The sequence below is a fragment of the Haliotis rufescens genome, unplaced genomic scaffold (genome assembly GCF_023055435.1).
Source record: "Haliotis rufescens isolate VD_foot unplaced genomic scaffold, xgHalRufe1.0.p SCAF_10, whole genome shotgun sequence".
Taxonomy (NCBI): Eukaryota; Metazoa; Mollusca; class Gastropoda; order Lepetellida; family Haliotidae; genus Haliotis; species Haliotis rufescens.
Genome location: NW_025963780.1, coordinates 4,161,862 through 4,179,825, shown reverse-complemented (window position 1 = coordinate 4,179,825; position 17,964 = coordinate 4,161,862). Strand labels below are relative to the sequence as shown.

The window sequence follows — 17,964 nt, the reverse complement described above, 5'->3', positions numbered from 1 at the left end:
GACACAAGCGTGGATAAAGGTGTTTGGGAAAGGAGGCGTGCATTTGCTGATTAGCTTTGTGATCTTCATTGGGTGCATCACGGCAAATGGATTAAAAGTGTTTTGTGGCCATTGGATCATTGAAAACTAGCTGACTTTGGTGGCACGACTAATGATAAGCACACTGATACGTTAGTGCTGGATTATTGAGTACAATAACATGAACACTGAAACATCTTTTAAAGTCAACAACATCTGCTACATACCATACACACTGCACATTGGAACAAGACATTTTTACAAATACTCTTTAATCCTTTCACAAAAAATCTTCCCAACAAAAGTCACTTTGAAATGTTAGTTGTGTTAATATGTGACCTTCATGCCGAAATCAACCTTGTAGATACTACTGTCCCCAAAACAAATATTAATTACATAAAAAACGATTAATATTTAGACAAAATGATAAACACTCTGAAAATCCAAAACAACTGTTGTCCTAAAAGTTTGACAAATTAATAGGTCTTACATGTGTCCATAACGTTGTGTTCCGATGTTGGTGCATCATAGGACCGATCTACAGCAGCCCGGAAACTATCATTGCAGGCTCGAGGTCGCCCAATGCGAGCAAATCTCCACGTTGGTATCTCCTCCACTTCCATCTGAGGAACATTATCAGAGGCCAAGTCTTCGAAAGAGGACGATCGTTTGAGGTTTGACTGCCGAGTCTGGGCTTGAGCAAAGGGGCGGTTGTGCTGACCTGAAACATGTCCACATTAACAGATGTCTGCAAGTCTGCGACTTCATTTTAACCAAATAATTATTAGTCACAGTTCGCAAGACATGGTGCAGACCTGTTATATCACTGTGTCGGCTTAAAAACATTATCAACAGGGAGAAGAAAGGTTGTTTTTTCCACACAATGTCGCAAAGCTGGCTCAAATGTTTTAAAGAATTGCTAGTTTTTCTCAAAAGATTTAATTCTTGAAAGTTATCACAACAATTGTTCAGGTTTATGAACCATAAAACGTTTGAATTATTTTGTCCCTGGTAATATGTGTTTGTGGTATAGCGACTGAGTGAGTGAGTGAGTGAGTGAGTGAGTGAGTGAGTGAGTGAGTGAGTACGGTTTTACGCCGCTTTTAGCAATATTCCAGCAATATCACGGCGGGGGACACCAGAAATGGGCTTCACACATTGTACCCATGTCGGGATTCGAACCCGGGTCTTCGGCGTGACGAGCGAACGCTTTAACCACTAGGCTACCCGACCGCCCCTATAGCGACTGAGACAGTTGCTGAATCAGGAAATACAACTTGTGGGGCCTAAGTGACATTGCCAGGGAGTGACCACGGATTCCACTTGTCTTCATAACAAATTATCTTACGATAATGGGTGATGCATCTTGTAGCATAAGATCTAAAACATTCTTAACACTTTGATACTTTAGAGGGTTAAAGACTTTCTAGCTCCAGCAAAGGAAGGGCATGGCATACAAATCCATGGATCAATATACGGATGTTTTCCCCCGAAACAGCATAATAGACTATCCCTGTCTTCAATATGTATAAATATAGATTCAATAAACTATGAATACACTGTACATGCATATATCATATGGAACTAATACATGAAAGAATTGGTTCATGGTTTGAAATACATATATGCATCTGTGTTTGGATATGCAGATATATACGTCTTAGATTCAATCATTTAGTGACACAAATGGTTTATTAAGTTGAGTGATATATTCATGCATCTGTATGTGGATAGACCGATATATCACGTCTTAGATCCCATCATTTTGTGATATGATTGGTTTATAAACTTTTAAAAGCGATATATTCATGCATCTTTATGTGAATAGACTGATATATTACGTCTTAGATCCCATAATTTTGGAATATGATTGGTTTATTAACTTTAAAAAGCGAATTATTCATATATCTGTATGTGGATAGACCGATATATCACGCTTTAGATCCCAAAATTTTGTGATATGATTGGTTTATTAACTTAAGCGATATATTCATGCATCAGTATGTGGATAGACCAATATATCACCTCTTCGATCCCATAATTTGGTGATATGATGAGATCAAATGAAGTGACCAGCACGCTCTTGTCAACTTGGGCAAACTGTAGCCATCTGGCTGAATGTTATGTCATATATTGGGCTGGATGATTAACTTGGTGTGTGTCCAGTGTAGCAGCGCGGGGTTGTATGTAGACAGCTCTATTCACAGAGCTGCAGAGGTCTAGTTTAACCTCATACTATCAAGTAGACAAATACCATTAAGACCCCTTGAAGTCATGGTTGGGGGTTGGGGGTTGGGGGTTGGGGGTTGAAGATTTGGCTGGATTAGAGGCAAACTAACAGGACAGCTTGATGCTTTGATTCAATAATTTCACAAAATGGGTCATTTTAAGTTTTAACTGTTTAATGAGTTTGAAATATTTTTGAAATTTCAGGCCACATATTAAGAGAGCCTTAAAGTTTCACTATTGCACATGAGTTGGGGGTTGGGGGTTGGGGGTTGGGGGTTCGGATTGGTGTTGCTAAGGATTGGTGGGGATTGGTTGGGGTTGGTGCTGGAAGTGTTGGGGTTGGTGCTGGGAGTGTTGGGGTTGGTGCTGGGAGTGTTGGGGTTGGTGCTGGGAGTGTTGGGGTTGGTGCTGGGAGTGTTGGGGTTGGTGCTGGGAGTGTTGGGGTTGGTGCTGGGAGTGTTGGGGTTGGTGCTTGGAGTGTGGGGGTTGGTGCTGGGAGTGTTGGGGTTGGTGCTGGGAGTGTTGGGGTTGGTGCTGGGAGTGTTGGGGTTGGTGCTGGGAGTGTTGGGGTTGGTGCTGGGAGTGTTGGGGTTGGTGCTGGGAGTGTTGGGGTTGGTGCTGGGAGTGTGGGGGTTGGTGCTGGGAGTGTTGGGGTTGGTGCTGGGAGTGTTGGGGTTGGTGCTGGGAGTGTTGGGGTTGGTGCTGGTGGTGAGGGGGGTAGGATGGGGAGTGTGTGTGGGGGATTTAGTTTTGGTTTTGATCAGGATCTGGGTGGGGTTTGGGGTTGAAGTCTTGGTTGGGTTAGAGGCATGGTTTGGGGTTTTGGTTCAGTTCGGGATGTGGTTAGGATTGGGTTTGAGTTAGGATTTGGAGGATAGGACTGGGGCTGGGGCTGGGATTGGGACTGGGGCTGGGGCTGGGGCTGGGGCTTTGGCTGGGATTGGGACTGGGACTGTGGCTTTGGCTGGGATTTTTGGCTGGGACTGGGATTGGGGCTGGGGCTGGGCCTGGGGCTGGGGCTGGGGCTGGGGCTGGGGCTGGGGCTGGGATTGGGTTGGGGTTGGGGTAAGGTTTGGTGTTGGTGCTGCAGATGGGGTTGAAGTTGGGGTTCAGACTGGGCTGGGCTGGGCTGGGCTGGATATGTGGTTAGGATTGTGTTTCTGATTGTGGATGTCAGCTTAATGTGGGGGGGAAGAACAAAATGACGCAATTCTAAGAAGTTTAGCATGGTGAAACTCATGTATAACTATGGACAAGGCTCCCTAATTTAGTGCCAGAGAGCTGTGTTCTGGCTGAAACGGCCAACATGATAGCATTGCTATAGCGTGGTCAAGCGTGCTGGTCACTTGGTGGTCAGTGTACATACTGGGGTGGGTGGGTTCATGCAGATTGTTGTTAGTTCTATTTGACAACAGCGACTCCATGGAACCACTGGGTTTCAGTCTCGGTGAGTCTTCATGCAAGTCCCAGGGCTCAGTCAGGCCTGTTGGTAAACACATGCTTGTCAGCAACAATAACAAAACAACATTGCTCATACATGCTTTAAAAACAAAACTCAATATATACAGTGACCAAACGAACAGACTAACAAGCAGCACAGCATAATGCTTTTTTTAGCTGATTAAACAACAATTTCAAATAATGGGTCATTTAATTTTTTTAAATGTTTAATGAGTTTGAAATATTTTTGAAATTTCAGGACACATATTCAGAGTGCCTTAAATTTTCACTTATGCACAAGAGAGCCAGGACATGTATGGTAACTGATTAGAGGGATTGAGTGTGTGAGTGAGTGAGTGAGTGGGTTTGATGCTGAATTGAACAGTATTTCAGTCATTGTGTCAGCTTTATGTGGGAGGAAAGCCACACGTTATTATTAACAACCACCACTTTGGTGAAACTTGTTGGTACAATGCTGACAGATCATAATCGGGGCCAATCTATGATTTGAAACCACTGATCAAGATATCCTTGCACAGCAAAGGGAAGCAACTCTTCAGAGGGAATTGTCTCAGAATGGCATGAGTTAGACATAAGTAACCAAAGTATAACAAAATACCCACATTATAAAAACATTAATAGTAAAGTGTTACAGTGTTTGTGAATTGTTGCATATACAGCCTCATATAATGCATATAAATGGAGTGAGTGAGTATTGTTTTATGCCGCTTTATAGCAATATTCCAGCAATATTCCAGCAATATTACAGCTGGGGGCACCAGTAATGTCAGGTAAGTGGAACCAGGTCCACTTGCACAAAACGATGTTAGAACTACGTTGATCGTAACACTGACACTCTAACATAGACTTATGATAATAGTAGCGCTAAGATAGCTTTGTGTAACTGGGCCCTGGTAGGCCGTAATATTAATATTAATGTGTTACAGTGGTCGTGAATTATTACATGTACGGTAAAGGGAACAGGTAGGTGGTATCAAGGTGTGATTATTCTATGAAGGGACGTCAGTGTACACTACCTTGTATATCACAAAGCAAGTTGGTATATAAGGATGTTGTTATATGGGAAAGCATGATGAAACTTGGTATGGATCGCATAATCAACAAAAATATCACAACATGAAAATATACAATATTCACATAGAGGTAATGTCAAAAGTCCATATATCCTTTTCATTGTATTTCACATCTGATTTTGAGATAGGTCCTTTGAAAATATTTAACATATTTTTTCAAATATGTTTATTATTGAAGTGAATTTGAAATTAGAATACAAGCTTTTGATATTTATGGCTGCATCATGGACAGACATGGAGTATAATTAATAGCTATTAACACACAACTAACATGACAAGATGTGAATATGCTGTAGCAACATCATGATGCATGTGTGTATATTCAGCTATATACAACATCAATCAAATGTACATATCACATTCCGGGACTATCCAGGTGTGTATATTGTGCTATGTACAACATCAATCAAATGTACATATCTCATTCCGGCACTATCCATGTGTGTATATTGTGCGATATACAACATCAATCAAATGTACATATCTCATTCCGGCATTATCCATGTGTGTATATTGTGCTATATACAACATCAATCAAATGTACATATCACATTCCGGCACTATCCATGTGTGTATATTGTGCTATATACAACATCAATCAAATGTACATATCACATTCCGGCACTATCCATGTGTGTATATTGTGCTATATACAACATCAATCAAATGTACATATCTCATTCCGGCACTATCCATGTGTGTATATTGTGCTATGTACAACATCAGTCAAATGTACATATCTCATTCCGGCACTATCCATGTGTGTATATTGTGCTATATACAACATCAATCAAATGTACATATCTCATTCGGCACTATCCATGTGTGTATATTGTGCTATATACAACATCGATCAAATGTACATATCTCATTCCGGCACTATCCATGTGTGTATATTGTGCTATATACAACATCAATCAAATGTACATATCTCATTCCGGCACTATCCATGTGTGTACATTGTGCTATGTACAACATCAATCAAATGTACATATCTCATTCCGGCACTATCTATGTGTGTATATTGTGCTATGTACAACATCAATCTAATGTACATATCTCATTCCGGCACTATCTATGTGTGTATATTGTGCTATGTACACCATCAATCATATGTACACATCTCATTTCAGCACCATCAAAGTGCTACTTGCAAGAGCCGTGCAACCAAGAATCTTGGTCAATGTTTGATGCATGTAATTTTAAATATATTATTAACACTGATTAGGCTACAATAATATTATTTGCCCATTTTAACTACTTTTTGTTCAAATTTTACTTATGGAAATTTCAAAATAAGGTCAGTGTAGGACAGTGTAACTAACCCTGAAACACAGAGAACCCATACATTAGTGAGTGAGTGTGTTGGGTTTAACACCGCTTTGAACAGTATTCCAGTTATATCACGGCGTGTCAGCCCGAAGTGATGCAGGTCTCAGACGTTCACTACTTCGGTGACCCCACGAGCATGGGTATGGTGCTGACAAACTTAGAAACATAATCGGGGCGAACCGGGATTCGAACCCACAGTCATAGGTTTTTGGCATATAATTTTCAATTTTTTGTAATATGAAATATACACACTTATTGTAGAGAGATTCTGAGAAGATTCCACAACTCTTTATTGACTCATACCGATATCTATTTGCTATTGGCATCAATGCATATCCTTGGTGTGATGGACAGTAAACACTAGTCCGCGCAGGGAGATACAGATGAGATATTGACATGATAGTGACATTATATCAACATGCTATTGACCTGATATCAACATGATATTGATATCAACATGATATTGACCTGATATCAACATTATGTCGACCTGATATCAACATTATATTGACCTGATATCAACATGATATTGACATCAACATGATATTGACATGACATTGGTATATTGATACAATATTGACATGCTATTGACATGCTACTGACACTGTCATGCAACCCTTGTTAACTGTGTATGTCAATGATTCATTCATATCACAAAATGCAAAACTTGTTGATTTCTTGCACTAAAGAGAAGAACATGTTGTAATAATCTTTGATTTTGAGTTTTGATATGACTAAGGGTTATTTGCAGTAGATTAATTCATATGCAAGTTAGGGACTAAATTCAGTAACTGTTACAAATCTACCATGCAAGATTAGTCACAAAAGTGAGTCAGTAAAGTTGTTTTCTTTACTTTCTTGTACTGAAACGTATGACTGAAGCTGGAATTATTATCACTAAGTCTCATCACAGACATGCTACAATCTTAACCACAGAAACTAACACAACACACAACTACATTATTTCTGGTTGCCATGGTAACCACGATAATTGTTAAGATGCTGAAATTGGTGATTAATTCCAGCCTATAAATACGGCTAAAAACACCAAAATAATTTAACAATTTTACAACACAAATAATTTAGTTCACAAGTCATCAGAAAAGAAAGTTTGTCTTTTACAATATCAAACCAAGTCAATGGACACTTTTTTCAGGCAAGCCAAAATGGAGTCTTACATTTGTAACGATAAAAAATTTTTGATTTCCCAGACAAGCATATGTGCACGTGTCAAGTGGCGTATCATTTACACCAAGCTGACAGTCGAACGATTTTTCTGAGACCTTGGCATAATTCTACAAAAATTGCCTGTCAGTGCACCAGTAATCAATGGAAGGAGAAAGACTGACTAACAAACAGATGGCTAAATGCTATGTCACATGTGCATTTCCTAAGGTAAAACTGAAAAATACTAAATCATAATTTCGAGAGATTTGAAAGACTTCATCATTTCTTTGGTATAAAAAGAACATTTTCAGTTTTTTAAAATTCAAGAGCATCATTACGAGATGATGGTGAAACTTTCATTCTTGCCACTGAATATGCACACAAGACATTGCTTTCAATGTGGTGGAACGGTCATGGAGATGCATGTGGGTGGACTCCTCAGAGCGTCAAGGAAATCAAGAAAACCCTTAACCTAGAATTATCAGTCTGTGCCTAATTTTGTAGCTTAATTTCTGCAGACTATTTTTCATACCTCCCTAACAACTAATTACAACAAATCAATGCTGAGATCCCTTGTGGGATGATGCCCTGATCCTTATAATTATTCAGGGCTAAATGTAAACAGTGTTCAGGAATCTCATCAGGTTTTTTGTCACTTTATTTGAATTAACACATTTTTTAGGGAAATTCTTCACGAAGTGTTGGGAGCCAAGTTTTACCCCGCACTGCATCTGGAGTAGCGGTACATCGAGGAGCGTTATGTCGAGGAATCACTGTACAGTCAAGTCCCGTTAACCCTACATGGCTGGTTGCATATGATTTTGTCGGATTAACGAGTATGTCGGATAAACGAAATTTAGTAGTATCAACGTTCGTGATCGAAAACACGACAACTACAGATAGATAACAATACAAACACTAACTGTTCATCAAGTGAATATTGTTTAGCAAGTTTATATCTGCAGCCGTTGTAATATGCAGCAATCAGCCGACTCGTCTTGCATCAAAACACGGGCTGGGTACTTGCGGGCAGATGACCACGGAGTACGCTGATCACTGTGTTGGATTAACGAGACTGATTAAGACGGATTAACGGGTCTAAATAGCACTGATTTAATTGGTTCCCATCATTAGTGTCGGATAAAGCCGATTGTCAGATAAACGAGTGTTGGATTAACGAGACTTGACTGTATGTCGTAAATCTAAGATAATGTTCAGTAATACAACAGTCATAATGCTTAGATCTCTTGTAGGATGAAGCCCTGAGCCTTCTACTTATTGATGCCTAATCACGGCAGTCCACCCCGGGGTCTCCACAACCGTTCCACCTGATGCAGACTGACAACACTAAACATTCTCTGCACGGAGACTGCATGATGTGAGAAGTTAGAGAGATGAAGAGCAAGATGTTGCACAGACTCCTATACCTGATACATGAAATGACTGAACTCTCCGAGCCTGAAATTTCTCTGAAATGACATTGACAGATTGAGTTGAGCGACCTGTTGGAACACCCAAGTACCAGAAACGGTGGACTATTAGTTCCAACATGGCTAAATGTGAGGAATAGAACTGAAATCAAACACTAAAAATATGGCTAGCTAGAAATAAAATCATGTCAGGGACTGGTAATTTATCATGAAGGGGAGGTAACTGGTCGAAGGGTTGTAATATTTGTTGTAGCAGGATCACGATGGGTACATGGGGTGTTATGCATCCCGCGTTGGGTTTTATAACAAGGGATGCATAAAACCCCATGTAGCCCCACTTCCCGCGTTGGGTTTTATAACGAGGGATGTATAAAACCCCTTGTACCACGAGTGATCCTGCTACAATGAATTTATCTTACAGACATGTTTTAATATGACATTGTAAAATCATTCAAATAAATTAAAATTTGATAGAAAACAGCTGCTTGATTGAACTGAGGTTAGCTTGCGCTATGTCATGTGACATTCATTGGCTCGGAAATGGTGTGCAGCTTTTTGCTTTGAAGCGGGGTATAAAAGATTTATTCTATCTCTCCGAAAGCATGTGCAGCCTGTAGTACTGGGGTGGGGTATAAGAGATTTATTGCCCCGCTGAGACTTTATTTCCCTCCAAGGCATGTTACACAGCATTTTATCAAGAACACTTGGACCAATCAGATCTCATCATTCTGTCATGGAGGTATGATAACATATTTTGTCAACTCCCTCCATTTTATGAAACATTTTTTCATCCCCTCCCGAAATACATATTTTCATGACACCGCCTTCCCTATAATAACTGACCAGTCCCTAAATAATGTTCTTATTTATAAATGACCAGTCCCTTAACTGCTGATATTTATATTAATCTAGAATATATGGAAAGAAAGCGGATTAAAGAATTACCGATTATGTAATATAACTGTATTAATACTGCCTATATCTATGAAAAGAAACAGTTTCTAAATAATTGGCCAAAATAAATAAATAGACGGGAAATCAATCTCAAAATAAAACTATGACATCCTGAATGCATTCCTGAACATAAGTGCACTCTCTTTCTAATCTGTACCTCATTACTCAAACATCCATAAAATAAGACATCCCAAAACAAGAAAATCAAATATGAACAATTTTTCGGGAACTACACAAAAAAAACCTGTTTTATTAAGGATTAAAAAGAAACAATATATCTTCAAGGTGCAGGTGTGTGCTTTGATGTTTTTTATAACAAAGAAAAGTACCTTTGGTGTCCCTTGTTTCCTTGACTCGCTGATAGAACTCGCTTCCCCGAGGGTCGATGTGACCTTTCCGTTTCTCTGACATGCTCTGGCGCCCAAAGCCTTCTCTGTGGAACTCAAAGTCTCCTGTAGGGCTCCTGTTGAAAGATTAGACAGAATCCATGTGAGTGAGTGAGTGAGTGAGTGGGGTTCTATGACTGAATATATATGGTTCTGAAAATACAGAACAAGTAGCATTTATAGAGGTGATGTTTTGGATTAGTATAAACTAGTTTGAAGTTTTCACAGGGATTTGATATTGAAATCTCACAATATACATTGAAGATGGTTAATACTGATAAACAGACACAGTAACATACAGCTGGCTAGACACAGTAACATACAGCTGGCTAGACACAACTGGCTACACACAGTAACATACAGCTGGCTAGACACAGTAGCATACAGCTGGCAAGACACACAGTAACATACAGCTGGCTAGACACAACTGGCTACACACAGTAACATACAGCTGGCTAGACACAGTAGCATACAGCTGGCAAGACACAGTAACATACAGCTGGTTAGACACAGTAACATACAACTGGCTAGACACAGCTGGCTAGACACACAGTAACATACAGCTGGCTAGACACACAGTAGCATACAGCTGGCTAGACACAGTAGCATACAGCTGGCAAGACACAGTAACATACAGCTGGCTAGACACGACTGGCTAGACACAGTAACATACAGCTGGTTAGACACAGTAACATACAACTGGCTAGACACAGCTGGCTAGACACACAGTAACATACAGCTGGCTAAACAGACAGTAACATACAGCTGGCTAGACACAGTAACATACAGCTGGCTAGACACAGCTGGCTAGACACACAGTAACATACAGCTGGCTAGACACAGTAACATACAACTAGCTAGATACAGCTGACTAGACACACAGTAACATACAGCTGTATAGACACACAGTAACATACAGCTGGCTAGACACAGTAACATACAACTGGCTAGACACAGTAACATACAACTGGCTAGACACAGTAACATACAGCTGGCTAGACACAGTAACATACAACTGGCTAGACACAGCTGGCTAGGCACAGTAACATACAGCTGGCTAGACACAGTAACATACAACTGGCTAGACAAAGCTGGCTAGGCACAGTAACATACAGCTGGCTACACACAGTAACATATAACTGGCTAGACACAGCTGGCTAGACACACAGTAACATACAGCTGGCTAGACACAACTGGCTAGACACAGTAACATACAGCTGGCTAGAAACAACTGGCTAGACACAGTAAAATACAGCTGGCTAGACACAGCAACATACAACTGGCTAGACACAGCTGGCTAGACACATTAACATACAGCTGGCTAGACACAGAAACATACAACTGGCTAGACAGACAGTAACATACAGCTGGCTAGACAGACAGTAACTTACAGCTGGCTAGAAACACAACTGGCTAGACACAGTAACATACAGCTGGCTAGACCCACAGTAACAAACAGCTGGCTAGACAGACAGTAACATACAGCTGGCTAGATGCACAGTATCACACAGCTCCTAGACACACAGTAACATACAGCTGGCTAGACACACAGTAACATACAGCTGTCTAGAAACACAACTGGCTAGACACACAGTAACATACAGCTGGCTAGACATACAGCTGGCTAGACACATATCTGGCTAGACACACAGTAACATACAGCTGGCTAGACACATAGTAACATAGTACAGCTGGCTAGACATACAGCTGGCTAGATACACAGTAACATACAGCTGGCTAGACATACAGCTGGCTAGACATACAGCTGGCTAGACACACAATAACATACAGCTGGCTAGAAACACAACTGGCTAGACATACAGCTGGCTAGACACACAGTAACATACAGCTGGCTAGACATACAGCTGGCTAGACATAGTAACATACAGCTGGCTAGACATACAGCTGGCTAGACACACAGTAACATACAGCTGGCTAGACATACAGCTGGCTAGACACAGTAACATACAGCTGGCTAGACATACAGCTGGCTAGACACACAGCTGGCTAGACAACAACACTTACAGTTCATCATGCTCCTGCAGTTCGCTGCTCCAGTCACTGGCTGACTCGCGATGGTGTTGGCGGTCGTTGTAGTCCTCCAAGCTGGAGCTCCGAGAGTGGGAGGGGGAAATGTGGGGGATCCCCAATGTGGAATGGGGCCGTGGCGGTGGCTGCCGCTTCTAGAAAATATAGATTGTCATGACTAGCAACATAAATGTTTCGCTACGGTGGTGATTGTACATTTACGGAACTTAATCTGCTTACTTAAAAGACATCATCTAAAAAGAAGATCCTGGATCTGGAAACACCAAACTCTAAATTGAAGGAAAGGAAATTCCTGTAAAAATCATATTAGCTTTTGCATCCCTTGGTTTAATTCTGAACAGAAAGCGGCCCAAAAATATACACACTTTCACCTATCTGAGTGCATGACTGTCTCAAGACCAACACTGCTCGACTTATTCTAGACCAAACATTGTAAGACTTACACTAGACCAAACACAGCTAGACATACACCAGATTAAACACTGCTGGCCTTTTCAAATGGAAAATACCCCTGATGGAGGGGCTAGATGACTTACTCTTGGTATGGCATACATATCATCCTCAATGATGACAACATCTTGTCGTATAGGTCCACCCACTTTACCCGGCTGTGACGGCTTGGCAGGGGAACTCTCCGGCGTCACCTCGAAACTTTCATGCGTTGCCCTGTTGTAGGACTCGTTACGCAACCCATTTCCGCCATCACCAGTAATCAGCCTATCCACAGCCAAATTGGAGGGCTTAGTCCTATTAACACCATTTGGCTGTTCATTCCCGCCAGCATCAGACCTTGTTCGGACAGACTTATCTCCCCTTGTTTGACCAGAATTATCTCCCCTTGTGAAGATGCCATTATCCCCACTAGAGGACCGACTATGACTCTTTTCCCCATATATCGTTATCCCATGGTTAAGCACTTCAAACTGACTTCCGTCGGTTGTGTCCAGTGAATTTTCACTTGATTGAAACGGAGAAGGAGCACCGATTTTCCTAGCAACTGTCAACAAAATGAATCCACACATTGGTCCGTCAATTTGCATGGCACGTCGAAGCTGATCCATGGCCTTGACATTGGACATGTTGGTCAGTGGGATGCCGTGAACCTCTAGAAGTTGGTCATTGATGAGCAGACGTCCGTCCTAGAGGAGGAAGGCAGAGGGATCATAACATAGCATGATTTATCAAATAGATTTACAATAGCTGTAATGACTAGTGTTCTAAACAATAGTCCTCATTCTGATCTGCCAATCACAACTTCATCACATTTTCGGTACATTCCTCTAATTACAAGTATCTACTTATCAAACAATTCATACTGTATTAATTCGAAGGATGTCTACTGTTCTGTTTAAAGCAATGAACCTTTTCACGATAAGTATTCCTAAAACCTTATCACGACAAAAATAAAGTAATTTGAATAGCACATGAAGCAATATTTACTGGATAAACAAAATACAGATTTCTTTCTGTCAATGAGTGAGTGAGTGAGTTTGATTTTACGCCGCTTTTAGCAATATTCCAGCAATATCACGGCAGGGGACACAAAATATGGGCTTCACACATTGCACCCACATGAGTAATCGAACCCAGGTTTTCAGCATTATGAGCGAACGCTTTAACCACTAGGCTACCCCACTGCCCCCTTTCTGTCAATGGTATTTTAAGACCATGCATGAATATATATCTAACAGTATTAATAAAATCTAACACTGGAAACAGTTTCATACACAAAGGTAACTGGTGGTAGTGACACAAAACTGGATAAAGTAAGACCTCTGAAAACAAAACAGCTGACTGTAACCTCAAGTTGAGTAAAAGGCTTTCTCAAAACTCTGAACCACAACACCATGCAGGTTAATGGCAAACCAGACTATGATGTGATGCTGACACAGGAACAATGACATTCCATACAATGCCATGACGCTCATGGTGTTTGAATATTGGGTGGTACAGTCTACAGACCCTATAAGTTTAATCATGTTTAGGAATTGTTCCCTAACCTTACTGACAGTGATAGCAAATAGGTGACTACATCGTAAATGGGCTTCACATCCTAGAGCCTTGTTAGTGATTTAATTAATGTTTTGCCTTGTCTGTGAACAACTGTAACCCATAAACCCATGCTACACCTGTCTTGTCCTAGCTACACCCGTCTTGTCCCAGCTACACCCGTCTTGTCCTAGCTACGACCGTCTTGTCCTAGCTACACTCGTCTTGTCCTAGCTACACCCGTCTTTTCCTAGCTACACTCGTCGTTCCCAAGCTACACACGTCTTGTCCTAGCTACACCCATCTTGTCCTATCTACACCCGTCTTGTCCCAGCTACACCCGTCTTGTCCTAGCTGCACCCATCTTGTCCTAGCTATACCCGTCTTGTCCCAGCTAAACTCGTCTTGCCCTAACTACACCCGTCTTGTCCTAGCTACGACCGTCTTGTCCTAGCTACACTCGTCTTGTCCTAGCTACACCCGTCTTTTCCTAGCTACACTCGTCGTTCCCAAGCTACACCCGTCTTGTCCTAGCTACACCCGTCTTGTCCCAGCTACACCCGTCTTGTCCCAGCTACACTCGTCTTGTCCTAGCTACACCCATCTTGTCCCAGCTACACCCGTCTTGTCCTAGCTACACTCGTCTTGTCCTTGCTACACCCGTCTTGTCCTAGCTGCACCTGTCTAGTCCTTGCTCCACCCCTCTTGTCCTAGCTACACCCGTCTTGTCCTTGCTCCACCTGTCTTGTCCTAGCTACATCCATCTTGTCCTTGCTACACCCGTCTTGTCCTAGCTACACCCATCTTGTCTCAACTACACCCCTCTTGTCCTAGCTACACTCGTCTTGTCCTTGCTACACCCGTCTTGTCCTAGCTGCACCTGTCTAGTCCTTGCTCCACCCCTCTTGTCCTAGCTACACCCATCTTGTCCTTGCTCCACCTGTCTTGTCCTAGCTACATCCATCTTGTCCTTGCTTCACCCGTCTTGTCCTAGCTACACCCATCTTGTCTCAACTACACCCGTCTTGTCCTAGCTACACACCTCTTGTCCTAGCTACACACCTCTTGTCCTAGCTACACCCAGTCGTCACTTACAGTCGTCACTTACTGTCAGCTCTTACAGTACGCTCTTACAGTCGGCTCTTACTGTCGGCTCTTACAGTACGCTCTTACTGTCGGCTATTACAGTCGGCACTTACTGTCGGCTCTTACAGTCGGCACTTACTGTCGGCTCTTACAGTCGGCTCTTACAGTCGGCACTTACAGTCGGCTATAACAGTCGGCTCTTACTGTGGGCTCTTACTGTGGGCTCTTACAGTCGGCTCTTACAGTCGGCTCTTACTGTCGGCTCTTACAGTACGCTCTTACTGTCGGGACGGCACTTACAATTGGCACTTACTGTCGGCTCTTACATACAGCTCTTACAGTCAGCACTCACTGTCGGCTCTTACAGTTGGCTATTACAGTCAGTTCTTACAACAAGCATAGGGTGCAAAAGACCTTTTCTGATATGAAATCCCCAGGAGTCTGCAGTTACTGTTGGCTCTTACAGTACGCTCATACAGTCAGCTCTTACAGTCGGCTTTTACAGTCAGCTCTTACAGTCGGCACTTACAACAAGCATAGGGTGCAAAAGACCTTTTTTGATCTGAAATCCCCAGGATTTTGTTACAAAAATTAAGGCCAACACAGTTGGTTTTTTCTCAAGGTCACCCACTAAAGCATTTTTCATATTCAGCAGCCATTGTGAACACAAAAATACATAAATCACCCAATAATTAAACGGACAGGCTATTCTCTGTTCCACCAGTACCTTGGAGGCTGCACCACCATTCATCACAGATTTAATGAAAATTCCTAAATCTTTGGTTCCCTCTGCTGTACTTGATGTCTTTCCTTTGACGCTGACGCCGAGCCCGGCTGACCCGGTGTCGTTTAGTGGGATTTCGAATTTGATCACTTCCTTGTTTTTCATGTTAGGGACAGCGGCATCCTCCACTGTAGCTTCCCCGGGCTGCAAGACAGGGGGTGTTTTTTCATCGCTCTGAAAGTGAAGGAAGGGCGGAGTCCACAATGTACATGCAGCTACCACAACGCACACAAAGGGAGGTAACTCTCAGCAGAAAACAAAACTTGACAAGCAAACAGATTACTGTACTCAAAGTATTTAACACCTTGCTCCTACTACCACCCAAGAATATTAATAGACGATATAGTATGCTACATCACCATTTAACCTGTAAGATGCTTTGCATCTATCCTATCAGACGGAATGAATATTGCCCTAGCACCCGTTCCACAAAGCAATCTTAGCGCTAAGACTGCCATAAGTCTATGTTAAACTATGGCAGTTACAATCATCTAAGCACAACGATCGCTTTGTGGAACAGGGCCCTGGTCAGGAATCAAATCCAGGTCTTTAGGATGACTTACTATAAGCAGCTTCTGCAACAACCCAAGTAAGACATGAACAGACTCCTTCCACAAATACTCTCTCTAGTGAGAGTATATCCATTAAATCTGCTAAACATAATCATTTCTCTACATAGTGGGTTCGTGGGGAAGGATGCTTTCAACAGAATTTCAGTTACATCACAGCCTGTCAACTTCAAGGGGAGGAAAACCCACAGTAATGCAGGACTGTTTACAACTTTGGTGAAATCCTCTGCCACAGGCGTGGTGCCGACAAACCTAGGATCTGTGCAAATCTTGGATTTCAACACAAAAAAATAGGATCTTGGCACACATAAGGGACACAACTCTGCACAGTGAATTGCAACACCCAGAAATGCTAAGCAACAAGCAGTTCCTCATTAATTCAGTTACAACTCAGAATACCCCCGCCCCACTCTCCCACTCAAGGAGTAAGCACTGGTTAACCAGTAGTGGATAAACAACACTACTTATCCCCCCTCAAAGAGTTCCCACGGCACTTGATACTTTGAGTACGGTATCATGCAGAGGTGTAGGATGCTTGACAAAACTTGCCACTGTCTTCTAAATAAAAACAATCTGTGATAAAGGCATCATGAGGTGCTGTTTGCGTGATGCTAGAAACAGAATCAAAACAGCAAAAACAATTTTAACCGAGTAGAGAGATTTGTGAACATTTTGCCAAACATTTAAAATATTTCAGACTTTTTTTTTAAGACAGCTTTCATGGTTGATTTGAGGCTAATCAGCCACATAAATACTGTTAAAATAAAAGTTTTAAATCTTTTGCAATATTCAAAATATGTTTGTAAAACAGAAATATCTATTATTCTGACCTCAGAAACATCATATTAATCTCAATTTTTACACTGATAAAATATTCATAATATTTTTCTGGTATTTCTCTTGCTTTATCTTATTAATCAATAAGGATGATGTCTTTATCACTTAAACTACTCTAGCAATGGAAAAAATGAAAAAGCAAAATCATAAAACTCTCTAAAACTCTTTTAACTCAAAACATGCCGACTGGAAGAAGAGTAAATTTTTTATCTGCAAAACAATCCACTGAAACAGATCAGCCAGTTGTTGATTATAATTTAGTGTTAAATTAATTATTAACCATGTTAGTGTTTTAATGTGCATAGATACAATGTCAAAACAGCATTTCTTAGAATGAACATTAGTGACAACAATAAATAAGCAAACAAACAAGCTCAACCAAGGTTGGTAGAAAGCAAAGAAAATGACCTGATGAAAGAATGTAAAATTAAAGTTAACAAAACAATTTTTTTAGATGAATTTGGATGCCAAAACTGAAGATTGATTTTCCCTAACATATATCCTAAAGAGGGGTGTGGAATAGTAAAATAGGTGAATTAATATCCACTCGTCAGCTTATAAACACAATCTATTTCTGCTTGTGCATTGCACTTTGTGGCC

General features: G+C 41.3%; 1 protein-coding gene across 1 annotated transcript in view; it reads right to left on the bottom strand.

Moving 5' to 3' along the window:
• LOC124121196 (partitioning defective 3 homolog) overlaps positions 1-17,964 on the bottom strand; it is a 98,970-nt gene that overhangs the window by 11,452 nt on the left and 69,554 nt on the right. The window contains exons 12-18 of the mRNA XM_048391568.1: positions 15,902-16,132; positions 12,636-13,238; positions 12,076-12,233; positions 9,994-10,127; positions 8,708-8,749; positions 3,614-3,859; positions 509-739 (exon numbers count right to left, since the gene is read on the bottom strand). Of these exons, the coding sequence (XP_048247525.1) occupies positions 509-739; positions 3,614-3,859; positions 8,708-8,749; positions 9,994-10,127; positions 12,076-12,233; positions 12,636-13,238; positions 15,902-16,132 (1,645 nt within the window). The remainder of the gene's footprint in view (positions 1-508; positions 740-3,613; positions 3,860-8,707; positions 8,750-9,993; positions 10,128-12,075; positions 12,234-12,635; positions 13,239-15,901; positions 16,133-17,964) is intronic.